This window comes from Myotis nattereri (genome assembly GCF_964212035.1).
Source record: "Myotis nattereri genome assembly, chromosome: 16".
In the NCBI taxonomy this organism is placed as follows: Eukaryota; Metazoa; Chordata; class Mammalia; order Chiroptera; family Vespertilionidae; genus Myotis; species Myotis nattereri.
Window position 1 is genome coordinate 55,253,143 of NC_138091.1, and position 22,792 is coordinate 55,275,934.

At 65.6% G+C, this 22,792-nt stretch overlaps 2 protein-coding genes across 8 annotated transcripts in view; one reads left to right on the forward strand and one right to left on the reverse strand.

Moving 5' to 3' along the window:
* The window catches only part of RBFOX3 (RNA binding fox-1 homolog 3), a 145,477-nt gene extending 129,473 nt beyond the window's left edge, over positions 1 to 16,004 (reverse strand). For 3 of the 7 annotated variants that reach the window (XM_081110364.1, XM_081110366.1, XM_081110372.1), the window contains exon 1: positions 15,899 to 16,004. The gene's annotated coding sequence lies outside the window, so the exon portion shown is untranslated. Of the gene's footprint in view, positions 1 to 14,392; positions 14,534 to 14,645; positions 14,754 to 15,898 lie in introns of those variants that run through there. The other 4 variants (XM_081110365.1, XM_081110367.1, XM_081110373.1 and 1 more) reach the window with 3 other exon arrangements.
* On the forward strand, positions 14,853 to 22,496 carry LOC308531902 (uncharacterized protein; the record flags this gene model as incomplete). The annotated part of the gene is made up of 4 exons (XM_081108993.1): positions 14,853 to 15,040; positions 15,577 to 16,383; positions 20,961 to 21,091; positions 21,937 to 22,496. The coding sequence occupies 4 exons, from the start codon at positions 14,853 to 14,855 to the stop codon at positions 22,338 to 22,340; spliced, it is 1,530 nt and encodes a 509-aa protein (XP_080965119.1). The 3' UTR covers positions 22,341 to 22,496.
* Between the last annotated feature and the right edge of the window lie 296 nt (positions 22,497 to 22,792).

Below are 22,792 nucleotides of genomic sequence, written 5' to 3' on the forward strand. Positions count from 1 at the left end.
TCCACCAGCGAGGGGAGGCGGGGCGGACAGCCATCCCAGGAGCTGGACACGGGGACGGGAATAGATGGGTTGGGCCGGGAGACCGTGAGAGCCCCGGGGCACAGCTGCTCATTTCTGCGCCTGTGTGCGCAAGGTCAGAACCACGCCTCCGTCAAGGCCGCCGGCCCGCAGCTGCTCCCTGGCTGCGCCTGCCAGGCTGCAGGTGCTGCCACACTGTGTGGATCCAGGACAGGAAGCCTCCTGGTTTCCACCAGCGAGGGGGAAGGCCCTTCTTGCACCCACAGCCTGGGGAGGCAGGTGGCACCTGCTCCTGCTCCAGCCCTGGCGTTGCCGGCAGCTGGGAAGCTGGGCCCACAGGGGCGTGGCTGGTGTCCAGGGGTGCTGCCCTGCAGCCGGGCCACTTTGATGAACTGTGCTGACCCAGAGGCAAGGTAGCCCCTGTTAGAACCACACACATGTGTGAGCATGTTTGCATGCCTGTGTGTGCGTGTGTGTGCACATGGGAGTGATAGTGCACCAGCTCAAAGCGTGGGCCTCAGCAGGCACACTCACTTCCATTTCCTGCCTCAGAAACCAGCGTTCTGGAGGATGAAAAACCACGTGCAGCAGACACCAGTCATCAAGTCCAGCCCGCCTCCAGCCCGCCCACCCCCTGAGCGGCCACAGGTGCATAGTGAGCCAGATGAAATGGGTCAGGCAGGGCCCGGGTCAGCAAAGGTACCCAGCTGACCTGTGTAGACTCATGAGCAAGAAGAAACACTGTTGTTTCAAGCTACTGTGCTTGGGGGGGACTTGCTTGTTATGCAGCAGTAGCTAACTGATACACTCTTCCCCTGGAGGCATGAAGATGCTCCAGTTTCATCCTGCTTCTCAGCATCAGATAGAACCCAGCGGAGACAGGCAGCTGAAGCCATTCTGCTAGGGTTGATGACTGATTTCCTTGGTGAGATTTCCGGTTTGAATGCTTTTCTTCTGATACATTTTCAATCAGAAATGAAAGGAGCCGTTGGGACGTCCCTGCAGAGTTCCCGGGGCACCTTTCCCGGCTCCCCCGGGCGGGGGGGGGGGGGTGTTGTTCGCGGGGAGCGTGTTCCCATGAGCTTGTCAGACGTTGCGTTTCCTCCGGCGGCATCCGGGGCCTCTGATCCTGGGGGGGGGGGGGGGGATGTGGCTGCGACTTGCTGTCAATATTCGTCTGCGGCTCCGAACTGGCATCTGCGCGAGGCCGGTAATTCCTACCTCAGGGCCGAGCGCAGACCAGCGAAACCCATTGAAAGTGATGGAAAAGTCCACGCTGGCGGGGCTTTTCTTCCCTTTGCCGCTGCAGGTGGAGAAACGGTCCTGGCAAGGCCGTTCGGAACCCACTCCACAGCAGGCCCGGCCCGGAAACCCCGCGGCAGGTGCGGCGTGTGAGCCAGGAAGGCGGACCGGCCCAGCACACCAGCCCAGCACCACCTCTCCAGGCCGCTCAGCCCGAGAACGAGGAAACGGCGCGAGGAGAAGAGCCTCAGCCCACGGGATGAGCCACCGGGGCCGGCACCCGGGCCGCACACGCCTGTCGGAGGTGCACGGGGAGGGGCCATGGGCCCGAGGATGGCGGGGAGGACGGCTGCCCGCACTGGCACCGGCTCAGTATGTCTGTCCTGCGTGTTCCCACATGAGGGGGGTGGGGGGACCAGGCTCTAAGGCCCGAGGGCCGGGAGGGGACCGCTGTCAGTGGCCAGGGTTGATATGGGGATTTGGGCCAGGAGAAGGGACGTGACTCAAAGAGAGGGTTGTGGGGAGTGACAGCTTCGGAGAAAGAAGCCCTCAGATTTAAACAGGAAAGGAAAGAGGGGGTGCAGCTGGGGGGCGCCCCTCCCCTCCCCTGGCCTCCCTGAGAATTTCCCGAGGGTGGGGCACAGGAACCCAGAGAGCAACACACCCACACATCTGGGGCTCAGCTTTGCCCCAATTGCCCCAACCGTCTCACTGCCTTCCCCGACTGCCCCCCTGCCCCCGCCTGCCTGCCCCACATTGGAGCCCACAACCCGGGCCTGTGCCCTGCCCGGGAATCCAACCGTGACCTCCTGGTTCATAGGTCGATGCTCAACCACTGAGCCACGCCGGCCGGGCTGCCATCCTGATCTTCAATGCCAAGGATGGGGACCCCGGGTGACCAGGCCCGGGTGGTGACAGACCCCCAGAGCTGGACAGCACAGATGTTCTGAACCTTTCCCAGATGTTTTGGAACTGTCTGCCCTGTCGTAGGAAGAGGGTGGGCAGGAGGCTGGAGGGACCTGCACAGGAGCGGCCTTTCAGAGGCAAATGAACACCCCACGGAGCTGGGACTCCGCTTCGCACGGACACGCTTCCAAAAACCGCAGCCCGGTCGTTGCCGAGTTCGAGACGGTTATTCCCTTCCCCACCCCCTCGCCTTGGCTTCAACTGCCCCCAATGCAAACTGCCTTCCCTGGCGGCCCCGTGGGGCCAGACGCTGGTCCGCGAGAAAGGGGAGGCCTCCCCGGGAAAGACCTGAAGGTCAAGGGTGCCGAGGAAGGTCATGGCCGCCACGGAGCGCTGGCAGTGAAGCAGGAAACGGGACCTGCTCACCTATCTCCCCTGGAGGCTCCGTCCCACTCCCTGGTGGCCAGGTGGCCCCTTTCCCACCAGAAGGAAAGGGGGGGGGGACACAGGGACATCCTCGCAGTCCTGGAGGTCCCTTCCCACCGTGGCCCACGGCATCACAGGGCTCAAGTGGACCCCACCCCAACCAGAAAGAAATCTTCCACGGCCCCCCTGGGACAGGAGGAGCTCAGGACGGGCTGAGGTGCCTTCCCGGGAGCACAGGGGGCCGGTGCCAAGAGACAAGTCCTCCCGAGGGTCCCCAGGCCCACACCAAAGGCTTGTCTATTTCCAGGAAGCGTGAGCCCTCCGCCCAGCCCCCGCCCCAGCCTGGCCCGTGAGAGCCAGCTTTCCTTTTTTTTTTTCTTTTTCAATATATTTTTACTGATGTCAGAGAGGAAAGGAGAGAGAGAGAGAGAGAGAGAGAGAGAGAGAGAGAGAGAGAGAGAGAGAGAGAGAGAAACATCCCTGATGAGAGAGAGTCATGGATCGGCCGCCTCCCGCACGCCGCACAATGGGGATGGAGCCTGCAACCCGGGCCTGTGCCCTGACCGGGAATCGAACCCTGACCTCCTGGGTCATAGGTCGAAGCTCAGCCCCTGAGCCGCACCGGCTGGGGAAGAGCCAGCTTCCCAAGCAGCCCCAGGACTCACCTGGGGACGTCGGCACCAGGAGGCCTTGGGGAGCGGAGGGCGGTGAGGGTGAGCCCTCGCTGTGGGCTCAGTGCCCTCAGGAAAGAGACGCCTGCGAGGACCCAGCGGAAGGCGTGGCTGTGAACCTGTGAACCCACAGCCGGCCCTCTCCGGACCCGGAATCGGCCAGCCCCTTGAACTTCAAGCCCCCAGAACCGTTTGCTGTTGAGGCCCCACCGTCTATGAAAATGTGTCACAGCCCCTGAGGTCACGGACCGATGGCCTGGGCGTATCCAGAACCATCTCCGCCACTGACCACAGCACCCGGGCGTCACGCCGAGACCGCGTTCCCTGCCCCCCCCCCAACCCCCCACCCCCACCTCCTCACTGCCCAGGAGCCAGGCCCAGCCCCCGTCCCCCGCACCCTGCCTAGCGCACCCCAAACCACAGCCTGCCCAGTGCAGCCAGGTGAGAAAGGGGGCGGCTTGGAGACGGGCAGAGAGGGGACCCCAGCCCCTCGGCTCAGCCCCGGTGGGTGCCACGCCCTCAGGGGCCCTGGGGCCCGGCGGCTGCAGGACAGGCGCAGGTGCGGAGAGAGGCCACCCCGCAGGCCCCCACGTGGGACACGGACAGTCACCCGCGTCCTGCCCGCTGCCCCCTTCCCTCTCTTTCCTGTAATTAAGCTCCTTTTGTTTTCCGAGGATCCCGCCACCCGTGCTCGCCGCACATGCGTGTCGAGCCTTTGCTGAGCGTTTACAGTCCCCCGGGGCCTCGGTCCTGCACGGTCGCTCTCAGCGCTGCGAGGCCTTCCCTCCAAGGAGCCTCCTCATCATCCCCGGCAGGTCACAGCCGGCGCGGCCAGGGAGTCTCTCCAAGCAGGGGGGTGGGCGAGAGGGCGGCCGCAGGACGGGGAGAGGGACTTCCCCTCACCCGGTGCAGCCACGGTCACCGCCTGCTGGGAACCGGAGTGGCGGTCGCTTTAGGTAACTCTAGGGTGTGACTGACTCCTACCAGCTCTTTGTCTCAATTTTTAAGTGACGAGCAGAGCAAAGGGACGCAACAGAACCCGACGGCCACGCCGGGCACACGTGCAGGTCCCGGCTGCACAGCGGTCATCCGGGCTGCACAGGGGTCATCGGGCTGCACAGGGGTCATCCCGGCTGCACAGGGGTCATCCGGGCTGCACAGGGGTCATCGGGCTGCACAGGGGTCATCCCGGCTGCACAGGGGTCACCGGGCTGCACAGGGGTCATCGGGCTGCACAGGGGTCATTGCTCCGGCCCAGCTCGCGAGCTCCTGCTCCTGTCCTGAGGCCAACAGGGGACCGGGGGATGGCGGGGCCAGCGGGCGCCAGGACAGAAACCAAGCCTACTTGGAGGGGAGGCACTTGGCAGGACTTGGGCACCTTGGGAATCCGTCCGTCAAACCCTCCCCCTCCCCCTCCCTCTTTCTTCCTCCCTCCCCCCTCCTCCTTCCTCCCTCACCCTCCACCTGGAATCCGCTGCTTTAAGGTTCAGGGGATGTGGAGGGAGGGATGCGACTGAGGAGAACAAAGCTGTCCCCGCCTGCACGCTCAGGACAGAAGGACAGTTCCCTCGCGCTGCCCTGCAATGTTTATTAAGCACCTACTATGTGCCAGAGGGGTGAGCGGCTGGTCGAACCCTGAGCGAAGGGCTGAGACTGTGCCCGAATGCTCCCTAACCCCAGGGGAGCTTTCGGAGACGGAGGGTGTATGTCCAGGAACAAGGCCTTCGTTCTAGAAGGTTCTGTGTAGGGCGCTGTGGGATGGGGCCCCCTAGCAGCACCCAGGCCGCAGGACGGACAGAGAAGGCAACAGACCTTTGTCTGCAGACCCCGAGACATTCTCTGGAAGCTTCTTTCACCCCTCTCCGGGCCCATCCTGCTCCCCGCCCTTCATTTGTCCGGTGTTTAAATCCAGGCACCACAGGGCCCTGGACAAGCACGGGGAGGGCACAGGCCACCGCCAGGCCCCAAGCGCAGGGCACAGCCAGCAAGCCTCGCGGTCCTGCCCCGGCCCTGAGTCCGTGTGACCCCGCAGTGCCCTCTGGGAGGGCAGCCTGAGCACGGCCAATAGTTTCAATATAAAAATTCGAGCCGATACACCGTCCAATAGAAGGCACCTTAGGCCTCAAGGTCATTTCATAAACTCTGGCGCCAAGGAGCACTGAGGTGGCCAGGCTGAGATGCTAAAGTGGGGGCGGGGGTACCACACAGCCTTCCAGGGGCCCCCAAAGATGCGAGGGTCCGTGTGTTCCAGGCACAGACTCCGGCACAGGAACCCAGCCCCCCAGCCCAGCCCCCCAGCTCCTCACCCAGCAAGTGCGGACTGAGCACCTACTGTGCCGGGCACTGCGTCAGCCCTGAGAACACGGGCCAAGGACACTGCACCTGTGTGTGTGTCTCCATATTAAAATACCCAGACTGCTCTGCGGCCTTCCCTCCTCGCCTATTTCAGAGCCCACCGTCCGAACAGCCCGGTCTTTTTGACCGGTTCTAACCCGCCCCCGCCCTCGGGGGGTCGGGGGGAGGCTGTGAGGCGTGTGCCAGCGCCGGCGGGGAGAGGGCAGGTGCCGGGAGGATGGCCCTGGCACCTTGCCCTGCGCCGGCCGCCAAGTCACGAGGGGCTCTCGTGCGTTCCAACAGCCCTCCTGGAGGGAGCGCAAGGTGGCAGCCCTTGGCCCGCGGACAGCACATTCTTGGATCCCGCAAAGTGTAATTGTGGAGGCCAATCTGCCAGCGAAGAAGTATGCAGCACACGCTACATATGAATAATATCGACTCATCTGCCATCGCGAGTTACCCGTCCACTTCTGCCTGCGTCAGCATCAATCATCACAAGCTGACTCCCCTGTAAACGGGCTACATGGCACCCTGAAGACGAAGCCAGCCCCAGGGTCGGGCATCTAGGAGTCTCAGGCTGTCTTCCAGAGCAGTCCGGCACCTTCCAGCACCTTCCAGAATAGTCCAGCACCCTCCTAGGCATTTCCCCTCCCTTCCATCGACTTCCCACTCTGGGCCCAGCAGAGAAGGTGGCTCGGGCACGCACCTGGCCCCCTTTGTGGAGGCATGCTGCTTTCCTGGCAGCCGACCCTGGTTCTGGGAAAGCAGAGGCACGCGATCCAGGGTTCACGTCCAGGCTGCAGGGCAGGAAGCGGATAAGGCTGGACGCACAGCCCAGCTGCACCTGCAGGGCACCGCCTCGCTGTGGCCAGCCCAGCGGGAGGACCGGGGCCCGCTTCCTCTCCGGGCCGTACGCCACGAGGCTTTCCGATGGAGCAGCGGCCTCCTCGCCCCTCTGGCAGCACGGCTCGGTAACCCCCGGGCCCCGCACCAGCCAGGACGGGGGGGGGGGGGGGCTAGCACAGCACAAGTCCTCTCCCCACCCGCCCACCAGCTGCCGGCATCGCAGTGCTGACGGGACCCCCGTGGGTGGAGGCGTCCTCCGTCCTGGGAAGCAGAGGCCCTGCCTCTGAAGCATCAACGACCGAATGCGCAACAGGTGCGCCCGCCAGGATGCGGCTTCTCGTGCCTCCTCGTCAGGCTGATGCGGCTCCGGGAAGCCGGGCTGTCAGGCCCCAGGAGGCCGGGAGGGGCCTCCGAGGACGGCTCCCGTGTCCTGTGTGACAGTGTGGCCGTGCGGCCACGCCTGCTGCTCTGCCCAGGACCCTGGAAGGACCCAGAGCCTGCCCATTGGCCTTCCCCACCGCCCTCACGGCCAAGGCGTCCCGCCCATCAGTGAGGGAGGCAGGCAGGCAGGTGGGCGAGGGCACGGCTGGTGTTTCAGCCGCCCGGGCCGAGCCTGGGCCGAACCTGGGCCAAGCCCGGACCCAGCGCTGCCTGGACCCCACCCAGCCCGGCAGATGACCCCTCAACCCAGCCTGAGGGCCCTCCCGCTGCGCGGAGAGCAGTCCGGACAGAGGGAATCGTGGTCTGGCTTCTTTCTTCTGCCTTGACCCCCTTTTCCCACCATCCCTACAGATTCTCCCCAAAACCCTGCAGATTCACCACCCGATGGTGCGGTGTGGGCACATGCTCTCTGGGCTGCGGCCGCCCTCACACGCGTGGCCAGGTGCTGGCCGCGGCCGCCCTCACACGCGTGGCCAGGTACAAGCAAGCGCCCCGCCCCCACAGCCTGCGCCGTGGCAGCGACTGGAGCGCCTGTGCACACGCAGCCCGCCTCGCTGGTGGGGCCGGGAGTGACGTAGTCTGTTCTCCGCTATAATTATTTTCGTGTGGGAGACAGAATCTGTCTCCCGTTTCTCCTAGTTTCTACCCTGGGCCATCGCATCGCCAGGGCCCAGGAAACCTCGTGGCTTCCCAGCCCTTCCCTCCACGGAGTGCACCGCCCAGGCCACGGCCACGCGTGGAGGGCTGAGGGCTGAGTGCCTGCCCCAAGCCGCCCCACTTACAGTGAGGCCGCGGGAACCACGCATGCGGGTAACCATGGCAACTTCCAGAAGTTAAAAAAAATAAGTTTGTGAGTTGTTGGTTGCTATTCGGTGCTTGAGTGGGTTTGGTGCTTTCTTTCCTTTTAGGATAAGAAGGTTCCCTGCGCAACCCCCTGCGAGTTTGGGGTTCAGGGTCCCTCGACCTCTAAACTACCTTCCGAGGGGGCGGGGGTCTCGTCTGAGCCTCCTCCGCACAGGCCCGCTCTGTCCTCCGTGGGGGCTGCTCTCCGTGGGAGCAGTGCGCCTCCCCGGCCGCAGGAGCCCCGACAGAGGCGATCCCCAACCCCAGGGTCCCACCCAGGGGCAAAGACACCGTCACACGCCCGGGAGAGGGTCGGGCAGCCCCTGCAAGGCCCCAGTCCCCGCGCGCAGTCGCACACACTCACACACACGCGTGCGGGCAAACTACCCCCCCCACCAACGAAGTCCTGCCCAACTCAGAACCGCCCCCCACGGGCAAGGTGGCCTCAGTGGATGCCCCTGGGAGCCCCGGCCCTGGGCACGGACCTTCCCTGTGAAGCTGACAGGAGCAGGCTCTCCACGCCAGGGGACACGCTCACGCGCGGGTGGGGCGCGTGCGCACGCAGACACACACACACACACACACACACACACACACTGTTGTTCCATGGGAAGTCACCGCAGGCAGGGCGGCTCCCATGCACGCTGCCCCGCTGTCCGCAGAGCGCCCCCCGCAGGACAGTGCTGGGCCCGCCCACCCGCGCTGTCTGCCACGTGAACCTGGATCCCAGCTTTGACCCCACCGCCAGGCCCCGCGTCAGGGCTGTGCTGCGCACGGGCAAGCGCGTGGCTGTGGATGAAGGAACCTTTTTTTAAGGCAGAAAAACCCTAAATGGCCCCTCCAGGCTTGCGGCGCGTAATTGTAGTGTGCGAGCTAATGAAAGGCCCGGGCCAGCTATGAACACCCGCTCATGCCCGCCCGCCTCGCGTGAGCCGCCACCGCGGGGAAACCGGGCCCCAGTGGGGAGGTGGGAGGGCCGGGGAGGAGGTGGGGAGACGCAGGGGATAAAACGCGTTTCCAGGAATGCCAACACTCCCACGCGGGTCCGATCGGCAATTAGCCGCGGGAGGGCCCAGGAGCGCCTGGCATCTCATCCCGTCTCCTTGAGGAGCCCGCCAGGCTCCCGGGCACCGGCAGGACGCAGAACAAGTGAGGGGGGTACTGCGGGGCTTGGCGGGGCTCAGAGGCCCGGCCCGCAGCCGGCAGGGGAGTGTGCGTTCATACCGGGGAGCCTGGGAGTGTCCAGGAGCTAAGCACACGCAACACACACATGCACGCACCTGCGTACACACACGCACATGCCATGTGCACAGCATGCACACGTATATGCACACAAGTACATGTACACATATGCTGTGTGTCGTTGCATGAGCATGCACACACAATGCGCACGTGTGTGTGTGAACAGGTGCATGCGTACATGCAAGCACACACTTGCACACTCTAATCCCAGGCGGGGTCATATCTGACACACAGACATCCCACTTTGTGGCTCTCACGGTGCCCGGTGCTCAGGAGACAAACCCCCTTCAAATGTGTGACCCAGAACTTGCCCGCGGGCCCCACCGCTCACCCCCACTGTGAGGAGACCCGGGGTCTCCAGTCCCCACCCCGATGGCGCTCAGAGTCCGTCAGACCCCTCAACAGGCTCCCCACACCCACCCCAGGTGCTCCCGCCTCAGCGGCCCCGGAGAGGGAAGGTGACTGACTCATCCCCGCCGTCCTGACCCCTGGCACAGCCTCCGCCAGCCGCGCGGCTGTAACTGTCCATCCGCAGGGCAGCAGGGACCGTAAATCTTTCCTCCCGCGGCTCTGTGCTCGGGGCACGGCCGCCCTGCCAGCACCAAGCCCTCGCCACTCTGAAGGTGACGGAGGGGGAGGGGTGGGGCAGGAGGGGAGAGGCCGGTGGCGTCAGGGAGGAGGCAGAGCGAGCGGGGCGGAGAGCAGGCAGCCATGGCCGCGTGCTGGACTGCACACGCAGAGGCCTCTCTGCAGCCTCAAGGGGAGGTGGCCGAGGGTGCGGTGTGTGCGGGCCCAGCTCGCAGGCAGCCCGAGTCTCCCCTAAAGCCAGACCCTGGGGGCCTCTCGCATCCCCTCTCCTCGCTGGACCCCCACACGGCCCCGAGCGAAGCCCGTGGGGAGGGAAGAACATCCTCCATTCGGGCCTCCCTGGGCACAGCTGGGCGCCGGCAGCGGGCACAGCGACCTCCCGTATGAGGCGGGCACAGAGCCCCGGGGACGGCGCTGGCCCAGGAGGCGGGGCCTCGGGCTCCAAAGCACGCCCCCTCCCTGCCCTCCAACAGACCCAGTGCCTTCTGGAATCTGGGGTACATGAATGCATTCCAAAGCGGCCAGCATCACAGCTATGATTATGACCGACACGCTTCCTTCACAGCCTCGTTTTCCAGCGCTCGTTGCTTCCTGAAAAATCACCCTGGGGTTCGATGTTCCCAGCCTGGTCTTAGGCGTGTTCTTCTTAGGATCTGAGCAAAACATGCGCTCACGTCCACGGCAGGAAGGGGGGTGATGATGCTCCCTCTGTCAGTCTCCGTGGTGACATGTCACAAGGACAGAGGACACCTGGGGCGGGCAGGGAGCAGGCCGCCCTGTGAGCGTAAACGCTGCCACCCTCCCCGATGGCCCGGGGGCAGCTCTGCCTGTCTGCGCTGCGCAAGTTCTACTTTTATTTTTTTTATATATATTTTTATTGATTTCAGAGAGGAAGGGAGAGGGAGAGAGAGAGAAACATCCATGATGAGGAAGAATCACTGGTCAGCTGCCTCCTGCATGCCCCACACTGGGGATCGAGCCCACAACCTGGGCCTGTGCCCTGACCAGGAATCGAACCATGATCTCCTGGTTCATAGGTCAACGCTCAACCACTGAGCCACGCCGGCCGGGCACAAGTTCTACTTTTAAAAGGAGGTGTGAACCCTCAGGGGAAGCCCCCGCGGACAGTCCGTCTACCCGCTGACGCATGGGCCAGCCAGGGACGCGGTGCTCTTTGCCATATTGTCAGACGTACACGTGCAGCGTGGAATTGCCAACAGCAGGCAAAGGTGCGCGGAGACCCAGCCACAGCCGGGGCCACAGGGCGTGGCTGAGAATGCGGGCTCGGTGCGGTCTCCCTCATCGGCGGGGGCAGGCCTGACCGCGAGAGAAAAAACGCGCTCACCAGAGCCGGCCTTAGTCACGCTGGAGGTTTCCCACACTCCAACCCGAGGCTCGCACAAGGGCAACAGCTTCCCCATCGAACGAGACCACCCTGAGCTTCCTGTCCCTCCCGTGGGTCCACGTTCACGGCTGTCAATGCATCAGGCAGACGTCTGGGCGCTAAGACTGGATACACCCGGCTGTCTGGGTGCCGATGACAAGACACTCCCCTGAAAACAATAATCTGCACCGTCCACATCCTGCCGCTTCTCTGTCCTGCGAAGATACCCCATCTTAGCGGAATGTGCCCTGGCCAGCACCCCCCGAGGTGGGCACCCGCACCCCATTCTCCCAGGGGCCTGGGGAGAGTGCCTTGTCCCTGCAGCGGGACCCGCCAGGCCTGACGGCATCACGTGGTCCCTCCAATGAGGAGTCAGGATTCCTGGGAGACACGCACACTTCATGTTCACTGCTCATGGGTTTTGCAAAGGCGTGTCTCGGTGGGCCACGCACTGAGCGAGAAGAAGACGCATCCTCACACGGAATGGTGGCCGGGCGGGCAGAGCCGCCGTCTGAGAGCACGTGCTGTGCGGCATCCGCAGGCTCTCGCCGCGCATCCGCAGGCTCTCGCCGCGGGCGTCAAGGGGCAGCCGCCCCGGGAGGAGCTCATCGGGGGCCTGGCTCCTCCTGGCGCTGGTTTTGGTGGAGGGGGAATGCTGAGGGGAGGCCAGAGGCCTGGGACGGATGGAGGCGCACGGGCCTCTCCCCTCCCTCAGACAAACCCCCGCTGGACGGCATGGAGGCCTCACCCGGAAGGAGCAGGCGGCCGGCCGGCGGAAGGTGTCTGTCCCCAGGCCATGGGCGCCTCTGCAAGCGGATGGCTTTCTACAACAGGCATCCCTGCCTGACCCCCGCCTCTCCTCCTGGTCCCCAGGCTCAGCCCAGCTCCACGCTGGACGGGAAGGGCCGGCTGACTCCCCCAAGCGTCGGGCAGGGACCCGCGCACGGCGCCGATGGCCGGGCGTGGATGCGGGGGGGGGGGGGGGGGCGCCTGGCAGCTGCCTCGCCCACGCCGCTGCTATTCTAGAACCTTGGGAGGAAGCGCTTAGTACAACCACCAACCAAAGCCACGCAGGAAAATTCCGCTAAAATGGTGTGTCGTCTCCCTCCTTTTCGCTGCTAGGAAGATGCTCGGACTTTAAACAATTAAACCTTCAAAAAAAAAAAGCCTTCCAAAAGGAACTGCTCTGCTCTTGGTCCTCAGAGGAAGCCACAGAGTCCAGCCCCCCAGGCAGCCCGAGCTGACCAGTGAGAGCCCCCCACCCCCACCCCCAGGCGGAGCAGCCGGCACCGGCCAGAGCGACGCAGAGCGGAGTCTCAGCGCAGAGCAAGCTGCCCCTGCCGCACAGGGCACCCCGCCAGGCCCCTGCGTTCCGGTGAAATGGACAGTCCTGCCCAGGCCCCGAGGACCCCGCCGGCTGGTCGTCCCCAGGGTGGCCACCTGGCTCCTGAGAGATCAGCCGTTCTCCCCGCCGCCCGCCACCCCCGACTCTGCGACACCGTCCAAAGAGCAATGTACAGACCGCGAGCGCTTTCAAATAAAGTGACAGCCCAGCCAGCACGGCCCAGGGGCTGAGCCTCGACCTAGGAACCAGGAGGTCACGGTTCGATTCCCGGTCAGGGCACAGGCCCGGCTGCGGGCTCCATCCCCAGTGGGGCGCGTGCAGGAGGCAGCCGATCCATGAATCTCTCTCCCCATTGACGATTCTATCTCCCTCTCCCTTCCTCTCTAAAATCAATAAAATATATATTTAAAAATAATAATAAAGTGACAGGCCTTGGGCTCTTTATTATCTCGTCACCTTCCACGGCATATTCCCGTGTCAGCTCATGTGTTGGAGAAACTGTGATTCCAAATTAACGGCCTAAGTGCCTGGCACTTACAAAGATGTATTTTGTGAGCCAAAGCCATCCACGTCTCGAGGTGTTTCTTTAAGCGAGATTCTCACCTCTCTGTCTGTGGGTCCCCAGCACAGAACAAGACCCCACCGCGTGCTCAGTACCACTGCCGTCCAGGGACGCCCTGAGGGTCACCCCACCTCGCACAGGTGCCACTAGGACAGGACAGGGGTGGGGGGGAGACACAGACAGCCGGGGCAGAGGGGGATGGGGCAGCCGTTATAAATAAATAAGATGAGGCGGCGGCTTCGAGGGGAAGCTCTGCAGAGAGGCAGCAGAGAGAAAGCGCTGGCTGCGGGATGTTTCATGAGCCCACGGAGATAGCGTGTCGCTCTGTGAAAGCCGGAGGGGCGCGGGGGGCAGCCAGTCAAAGAGACAGGGTGCGGGCGGGCTGCGTTTGGAGCCGGTGCCCGGTGCTGCAGGCGGGGAGGTGGGGAGAGGCAGGTGCCCAGGGGGGCGCCCCATCCCAGGTGCAGGAGGGGGAAGCTGAGAGATGGTTGTTCCCCTTCACTTGTTTAAAAATAAAAAATCCCTCACCCCGTGTCAGCCGCGCGTCAGCTTCCATTTGTCTCGATAACAGAGTACGGAGCAGGAATGTGGACATAAATAAACACACAGCCACACAACGCAGGCCGGACAGGAGGCGAGCCCCCACTGCCACCTGGAAAAACATTTCAATTTCGAGTGCGACGCTGTGGCCGCCGCCTGCACGCGCTCCCCGGGTCCCTTTCCAGCCGCCCCGGGGCCGCCACCACCCTGGCACCGCCACCACCCTGGCACCTCCGGGTGGGGTAGGCCCTTCTTTCTCTCCTAATCGCACAAGCGTGGGACAGCTGTGTGCACAGGAGGGGGAAACCCGCAGCCTCCCCACCCAGGAGCAAGCCTCCAGCTTCCAGGCGGCCCAGCAGGGGCCTCAGGCAGGTTGGGGGGGTGGCTATCAGAGAAGGGTGCAGGGGAGAGGCAGCACCTGACCTGGACCAGGCAGGCGAGGGCCGGATTAGAGACGGCAGCCCCCCACCACCCCAGCTCAGGCCCCGTCAGCCCGCCGTCTCTCTCCATGTCTCCCAGGAGCCATGGTGGCGATGCTCAGAGCTGAGTGGGCCGGGGAACAGCCAGGTCCCCTCTGGCCTGGTCCCAGGGGCCTTCCCACCTGCCTCTGCCCCACCTGCCTCTGCGGGCCTGGGCTCTGCATGGGCCTAGCAGCCCTCCCGGTGCCCGCAGGGTCGTGGGGAGCTCTCAGCGCCCCGAGTGGCAGGGGGGCACCCAGGCCGCTGCCTTCGCTCCAGCCCAGCCTCTGGTCCCCCGGGAAGGGCAGTAGCTACACCCAGGCTCGCTTGCAGGGGAGGCCAGCGGCTCAGAGCGGTCACTGGAGTCCTCTTGTTATGGGGGAGGGGACCCTGTTGGGACTCTGACCCAAAAACCCCAGCCGCGGAGCACCCAGCCGCGGAGCAAACAACCCCCACGCCATGGACCAACCCTCCCGGGCACCCCAGGTCCAGGCGGTCTCCGCTGAGTGCGCCCCTGCGCCTCTCCCCGCGGGGTTCCCACCTCACCTCGCTGGGGGCGGCCTGCCCCTCCCAGAAGCTCCCAGCGGGAATGAGGGCTTAAGCGCCGCCCCAGGAGCGTGCCCTGCGCCCCCAACCTGTGCCCACGCGGGGAGGCCTCCAGCTCCAGGAGGAACCGCAGGGGCGGCCTTGGCCCTCAGCACGGAGCGCGCTCGCGCCCAGGAGCAGCAGGAGGAGGGGGGACGCGCCCCAAAACCCCCGCCACCCCCAGGGCGCTCCTCCGCCAGGGGAAGCCCCCCACCTGCACCCCAGCGCCTCGGCAGGCGGCGCTTTCCCTGAAGTTTCTCGCTCTCCGGCCGGGGCTCCCCGGGAGGGTCCGGGTGCCTCGGTGTAACCCCCTTCCTCCCCCGCCCCCCCCCCCAACCGCGCGCCTAATGAGGACGCCCCGCGGCTGCGCGCGCACCGAGGGAGCAGGTTCTGCCGCAAATGTTTCCACTTGTTAATGACGATGGTATTTGCGGACCAGGAGCCGCAGCCGCTTCGCCTGCCCCCGCCTGGCGCCGAGGGCACCCCACGTCCCCTGTGCTCCCGCAGAAAATTAGCGACCTGCGCGCCGGACAAGCGACCGAACCTGGGGGCGGGGGCGGGGGCGGGGGCCCAGTCCCTGTGGGTCGGCGCCGAGGAGCCCTTTCTAGGGTGACGAGGGAACAAGCCAGCCCCTGGGAGCTGGGGCGCTGGGCAGGGCGGGTGTGACTCCCAGGAACCCCCCACCCCACGGAAGACCGGACCCCAGGCCGCTGGGGGCAGGACAAGAGCCCAGTGTCCCTCCGCGCCCGCGCCCCCGCGCCCCGGGCGCTGCAGAAACGCAGCTGGGGGGGCTCCGAGCCCGGCGTCTGCGACCTCCGAGGACACCCCAGACCCCAGGACTCCTGGGGCCACCGGGGAAGAAAGTTTGGCCGGGGCTGTGCCTGCCCCTAGGGTCACCCGGCGCTGCCGGAAGCCTGGGTTCCGCCGGGGCCCCCTAAGGCCGCTCGGAGACTCGCCGGAGTCGCCCCCGCCGCTCCCCCTCCAGCGCCGCCCTCCTTGGGGCCACCGCCTCCTCAGTGAGCCCTCCTTCGGGGGGGCCGGGGGCAGCAGAGCCATGCACCCCGCGGGGTCCGGGCAGGGCCGGGATCTCCGTGCGCCGGCCCCCCCGCCCCCCTCCCGCCGGGAGTTCCCGGTGCCTCCTCCAGCCGCCGCCGCGACACCACCGCCAGCCCCACCGCCACGCGGGACTCCCAGCGTCTCCATGGAGCCGGCCTCCGCGTTCACAGCATCGCCCGCCGGCCCCGCTGGGCCACGTGCCCGGACCCCAACCGGGAGGGACCGGGAGCCCCGACCCTGCGCGGAGACCCTGACCCCGAGGGCGCCACCCCTGGGCCGCCCCTGCGCCAGGGCCCCCCCCCCCTGCCCCGCCGCCGCCTGCTGGGTCCTGGGGCCCCTCCCGGAGCCGTGCCCCCCCCCCCCGCGGTGGTCATGACCGCGAGCTCAGCGCGGAGAGGGCCGGCTACTCACGGGCTCAGCGCTCCCCGCGGCGGGGGACGGGGTCCGGGCGGCCATGCCCCGGCCGGTCCTGGCGCCGAGCGGGCGGGGTCCCGGGCGCGGGCAGGGCCGGCGGCAGCGAGGGCCAGGGGTGGGCTCCGGCGGCCGCCGCGTCTCCTGGTCTCCTGCGAACGCGCGCGGCTGCGGACGGCGGGCCGCGGTCCTCGGAGGCTCTGCCGGCTCGCAGCGCCGCTCGCTCCTTCCTCGCAGCCTCTGCCTCCCGCCCCCTCCCGCTCTCTCCTCCCTCCTCCCCTTTCTCTCTCGCTCTCCCTCGTTCCTCTGGCTGGAGCCGGAGCGAGGAGACAGCAGGCGCTGGGCTGTGTGCGCAGCGCGCCCGAGGGAGGGGGCTCCGCCTGCGGCCTCGCGGGGAGGGAGGCGGCGGGGAGGGCCGCCGGCTGCACCAGACGTGCCCAGGCGCCCGCAGCCCAGCCCCGCAGAGCCGAGCGCCCGGGCGATGGGTAAGGCGGGGGTCGGGGGGATCGGATCGTAAGGGGGGGGTCTCCCGCCAGCGCCGCTCTCCGCCCAGGGCCCCGCCTCGGCGCCCTCCTCCAGCCGCTGGTGGGAGCCAGCAGCCCCGGTCGGGACCCTGCCCTCCCACCCCTGGCGCTGGCCCAGAAAGGACCACACCGGGGAGCCCCATAAATGGAACTCCGGTCGCGGGGTGAAAGCCCCCACTCCTCTGCCCACGGTCCGCGCCTCCTCTCACTGTCCCCGCAACTCCCCCCCCCCACCCCATTAGGGCCTGAAAGCCGGACCCTGGCCTCCCTGAGGGAGGGAGCCGCCACACAGGGTGGAGCGTTAGTCCCGGTGCCAAATCAGTGGGTTTAAACATGTCTTCCCTCCCTGTCTGAGGTCAGCTTAGGATTTGCCTAAAATCGGAAGAGCGGGAGGTCCCTGTCCCCCCTCCCAGGCCTCCCTAACCCTGGGGGGGAAGGGGCTGGGGTAGGCCAGGGAGGGTCTCCGGCCTGGGGCCGATGGACTGGGGGTGCTGGGCTGACTGGCTGTGAAGGGCAGCCGGGCAGCGAGGGCGCCCCCAGCTCCAGGCAGGCCAGAGGCCGGGACTGTCCCAAGCAGGGTAGGGCCTCCGTCCTGTTTCTAAGCAAAAGACAGACAGACGGACACAGTGCCCAGAACCCGCCACCCATGGGCGGGGCGGGGGAGGGGTGCTGCCCCCTAAGACACCCTCAATCTATAAACAAGTGGAGCCCGGCGGGCTGTGGGCTCGGTCCCCGGGGTGGGACGTGCAGGAGGCAGCCGACCCATGATTCTCTCTCACCACTGATGTCTCTCTCTCCCTCTCCCTTCCGCTCTGAAATCAATAAACATATTTTTTTTAAATAAAAATAAATAAAAGCAAATGGGAACGGGCCCAGGTTGTTTCCCTCCTGGATGCTGCTCCTGGACAGGGACCTCCTCCTCGTGTTTGACCGCCTGCTTTTCCACGTGAGGCCAAAGCTGGACAGGGAACCTGGGTTGGTGAGGCCCGGGAGATTCAAGCCGTGAGGAGAGGGCCACAGCCCAGCTCCTGGGTGCCCGGTGCCTGGTGCCTGGTGCCTGGCCTCCGCCCTGCCCCGCCCTGCCCCGCCTCCCCTGCAGAGCACCTAGGCCAGACAGCGCCCGAGACGAGGGGTGCTGCTCGCTGAGGAGCCTGGTGCTGTGGGCCTGGCCCTGGACTGTCCAGTCACTGACCTGTTGGCCAGCAGGGATCGCGCCGTATAATTTGGAATTAGCCGCTCGGCCTGCAGCTGAGCCCCAGTAAATGCCCTGTCTCAGAGCAAGGCAGCTGCTGGCGGATTGAACTCTGCGGCCCCCATGTTTGAACCGGCACGTCCTCCAGGCCCCGAGCGCCTGGACCCGAGGCTGAGAACACCCTCCCCATCACCCACTGCCTCCCTTGGAGGCCTCTTCACGTAAAGACAGCACAAGCTCCACCAGGACCAGCCAGTGCTGCGCACACAGTAGGTCCACTCAGCACACAGTAGGTCCACTCAGGCTCCTTGCAGGTGGGTTGGAGTTGGCATCTGTGGCCTCAGGAACTGGGATCAGGTCCCTGGGGGGGACAGAGCCCAGCAGGGTGGCCTCATGACAAGCCCAGGGAACCTGCCTTCCAGCCAGCGAGGGGGCGGCTGTCTGTCTGTGTGTCCTTGTATGAGGCCGGCCAGGCGGTGGGTAGAACCCTACAAATGTCGGATTTGGAATTTTCGTTTTCAAAGTGAGAACATGGCAGGAGCAGGGAACGGTGCTTGGCAATAATAATTAGGGCAGAAACACAGCAGAGTCAGTCCCTAAAATGACAACTGAACACGCGTAGCTACTTTTGCTCCCCCCCGACAAGCCCCCTAACACTAGCAAGAAAGGCTGTTTTGAAGCCAGAAACCCCTGAGGATCTGGAGAACTGGGAAGGAAACCCCGCGAGGTGGGTCCAGGCGCAAAGGGACAGCGGAGTGGGCCTCCCGGGGCCGGGTCCTGAGCCCAAGAGGGGGTAGGGGGGGCGAGAAACAGACCCTGCAAAGGCTCGGAACAGGTGGGGCAGGCGGCCCAGAGCAGCTCCCTAAAGAGCCCCCAGATCCCAGGTGGCTGCCCACCCCAGATCCCTGCGGGGGGTGGGGGGGAAGGCAGGGTATTCACGGGGGAAGTGACGCAGGCGCCTGGGCCGGGGGACTTCGTGAACGGGACAGAGGGGTATCCGCACTGCGAGGCCGGCCGAGGGGCCGCTCAGCCCCCAGCGTCTCCGCTGCGCCTGTGGGTGGAGGAGAACCTAAGGGTGTCTGCGCTGTTTCCCGCCCCCGGGAGGCTCTCCCTTCAGGAAGCCCCAGGACAAGCCAGGGGGCCTGGAGCCCATGTGAGCAAACAGCCTTGGGAGGAAGAGCCACCCGCAGCCCGGGGCGGGGCCCAGGGAGCAGAAAGCCTCGGAGACGTGTCTGTGCACCCGGAGCAGCGTCCGGAGCCGGAGCCGGGAGCCAGGTGCTATTTTAAGGAGGACATTTGGGGAACAAAAGAACGGCTTCAAGACTACAGCGGGAGAACAGCAAGAGAAGCCTGGGCAGACGGGGACAGACGGGGGACAGACGGGGACAGACGGGGGAACAGACGGGGACAGACGGGGGACAGACGGGGGACAGACGGGGACAGACGGGGGACAGACGGGGACAGACGGGGGACAGCAGCGGGGCATGTCCGGATGCAAAGCCGAAACACGCGGAGAGCAGGGAGAGGGGAGGGGAGGGGAGGAGCGAGGACAGGTCACGTGTGGGTGGGAGAGGAGAGGGTCGTCAATGATGTAATTCAAGGAACTTCCCCAGAAGTGAGTTGCCACGTTCTCCACGCGATGGAGGGGCGGGGCCCACGCGAGGCATCTCCTCATGGGAAACCAAGCCCGGGGGCCGAGCACGGTCCCCTGCGTCCAGGCCCACGGAGGACCCGCCGGGACGGGAATGCGCTGCGGAGCTCAGCGCGACGGGGTGACCGCTGGGGCCGGGCCTTCCACGCGGGGCGGGGGGCGGGGGGGACAGGCTTTCTGGCCTGGAACCGCCTCCTGGGCCCAGTCAACAACCAAACGTGAGACTAAAGTGAAGACGCGCGAACGGGCGCTCAGACGAACTCCTCCCCAGGCCCCGCCCCAGGAGGCCCCTGGAGGACTCGCGCCAGCACAACCAGGGCGTCTCGCGTGGAGGAGGCCAAGGGGAGAGGACACACTGGGTGGTGAGAGGGAGTGAGGAGGCGAACCCACGGGTGGGAGAAGGGCCACCACCGAGAGGGCGGGGTCCAGATGAGGGCTGGTCACATGCCCCCCCCCCCCATGACACCGGATGAGCCGGGGCGGGGTCTCGCCTGCACGTGGCCGCTCGGACCAGGTCCCCATGGACGGCCTGCCCTGCTCTCCACACATGGCCATAAAACACACAGAAAAGAACTGTCCCTCGACGCTGCGCCCCCCAATAGCCTCTGCCATCATCTCCCCGCCTCCTCCCCACACCCCACGGGAACGGAGGAACGGGTCACCAGGGGGGTCGCCCGGCAAACTAGCCTGTGGCCCCTCCTCAGTGCACTTGGTCATTTCACGCAGGTGGCCCTGCCGTCTGCTCCGTTTCTAGAAAGTTCCTCCTCCTCCTTCACCACAGCACTGCCCCGGAGGCCGCTCTCTGCACCTCCATTTGCTTCCCCGTCTCAGAGCCGGCGCGAGGCCAGGGGTCCTCTGGTACAGCCCATACGACAGGCGAGAAAACCGGGGCGGCGACCTCGCCTGCGGGCCTCCTGCAGAGGGGCAGCCCCTCCGGGCCGCCACCCGCCCCTGCACACCCGCATCGCCCACGCCGGGAGATGGCACCGTCTGCCCTGTCGCACACAAGCCCAGACGTCGTCTTTGATTGAAGAGCGAGCGGCTCTGTGTCGGTCCCGGTTGCTTGCCGTCCTGACATTTATCTCCTGGAGAGGAGGGTGAACTAAGGGCTCGCAAAGCGTCCCCCGTCCCCTCCCGCGTGGATGGGCAAGGCCAGCGGGAGAGCCGGGCAGGGCGGGCAGGGCCACACTTCACTCCCCTTGGGCCGCGGGACCCCACAGCGGCCCGGAGAGCCCGGGCGGCCTGGGCAGGTGTGCGCGGACGGAGCAGAGGGTCCCCGGCGCCTCCTACCACGGCCGCCGCGGTCCATGCGGCCGGTGGGGCCTCCCTCCTTCTCGGCCCTACGTGCTCTGAGTGGGACGCCCGCCATATCTTTGAGCTCAGCCTGCGCTCGCACAATAACACCCGCCCAGAAAACAAATTAAAAATAGGAAAAATCCATCCCAGCCGGCTCTGCCGAGGCAGAGTGCGGTCGGATTGCTAGGCAACCCCGCAATCCTGTGGGAAGAGGCCTCGCCGAGCTCGCTGCACGGAAATGGCGCTCTGGGCCCGGGTGTGGAGGCGCCGGGGAACAGGGGCAGGCGCCACCAGGACCGACGGACAGCAGAGGACAGAGAATGCGCTGGGGTGTCAGGGGATGAGGCAGCTGGACCCACAGGAAAATGCACCCCGTTTCTCCGTGTTTCCAACATCCAGGTGTTCCGAACGGTGCGGGCAAAACGCCTGCATTTTCTCGGATCCCCCGTCCCCTCCCAGTTTCCTCATCATCTTCAAGGAGAGGCGACTGGGAGCAGGTTTGGGAGCTGGAGACGGCGGAGAAGTGCGAGGTAGGTGGGTGCGTGGCTCAGCGCGGGGAGTGGAGAGCTGGCGCGCGGGCCGGACGGGCGCTGTGGGCGCTGTGGGCGCCGTGCTCCCCCCCCCCACCCCCCCGGGGCTGAGGGACGCACCTGCTCCATTCTCACAGCTCAGTCCTCACCAGAACCACACGAAAACGTGGGTGTTAAGACAGGGACCATGACCACGAAGCGCTTTTCAACGGAAAAGGCGGGGGCGTGGCATCATTAAAAATAACGAGAACTTTCCATTTGACTTTAGGGTCCTCCGAAGCGAGAGGGGGGAGCCGAGAGGCCCTTGCCCTCTCCGATGCGCAGGGCACCGGCACCAGGATGCGCGCGTTCCCGCGGCTGCCCTAACCAGAACCAGCGCTAATCCATGCCTGGCCCGGGCCTCAGGGGTTGAGCGTCGACCTGTGAACCAGGAGGTTACGGTTCAATTCCCGGTCAGGGCTCCATCCCCAGCGGGGGGCGTGCAGGAGGCAGCCAGCCCATGATTCTCTCTCATCACTGATGCTCTCTCTCCCTCCCTCTCCCTTCCTCTCTGAAATCCATAAAAAATCAATACTTTTTTTAAAAAGGACCCAGAGTCAGGAGCATGTCCAATGTCAGCGGCCACCAAAGCAATGCAACTCAGAGCGAGACCCGCCTCCATTCCTGCCCCCTGCGGGGTTTGGAAACGAGGGGCCGAGGCCGGGGTTCGGGGCTGCGGGACGGCCCTCCGCGTGGGCGCAGGCGCGGGCGCGGGCGGGATGAGGCGGTGGCATCTTCCCCGAGGCGGATGGGCACTCAAAGCTCCCCAACGTGTTTAACCTTGAACTCAGCGATTCCACTTGTAGGGCCTCACCCCAAGGAGACACCCGGGATCAAGCCCGAAGCCTCATCTCCAAAGATTCGCGTGCGAGCACCGCAGCGTGGCTGTGGCATCGAAGGTCCGGAAGCAGCTCCGCATCACACCGGCGTGGGGAGCCGCGCGGCGGGGGTACCGTCCAGCGGGCGGCGTGTCAGGCAGCACGTGCAGTGCGCACGGACCACACTCCCGGGCCTCACGCGGCTGCAGGGCCCTGTCCCCGGGGCCACAGCGATGCCCTCTGCGCCGCGGACAGGGGTCATTTTTAATTTTTCCCTTTTGGGGTTATTGTTTATTCTCAGTTTTCTGTGTGGACCCAGACTGTATTTGAAATCAGGAAAAACAGCCCTAGCAGGTGTGGTTCAGTGGGTAGAGCGTCGGCCTGCGGACTGAAGGGTCCCGGGTTCGATTTCAGTCAAGGGCACTCGCCTGGATGCCGGCTTATTCCCCAGTGGGGGGCGTGCAGGAGGCAGCCGATCCACGATTCTCTCTCCACTGATGTTTCTCTCTCCCCCCCTTCCCCCTCTTCTCTGAAATCCATAAAAATAATTTTACAAAGAACAAGGCTGGGAGGTCAGCGTCGTCACTCGCGCAGACCAGCAGGGCCGGCTCAGGGTCAGGGCCAGTGAGCCCCGAAGGCACGGCCTCGGTAACCTCCCAGCCACGAGGGCCAGCGGGACCCCGAGCCCTCCGGGACCCGAGCATAAGCGGGGCGGGAGGTGGAGCTCTGAGTGGGAGCGGGGACCCCCAGCCCCGCCCGCGCCTCCTTCCTCGAACACATCTCAGAACCGGCAGACGAGTCCATCGGGAGGCCCAGCGCTAATTAAATTTACTGGGATCACCGA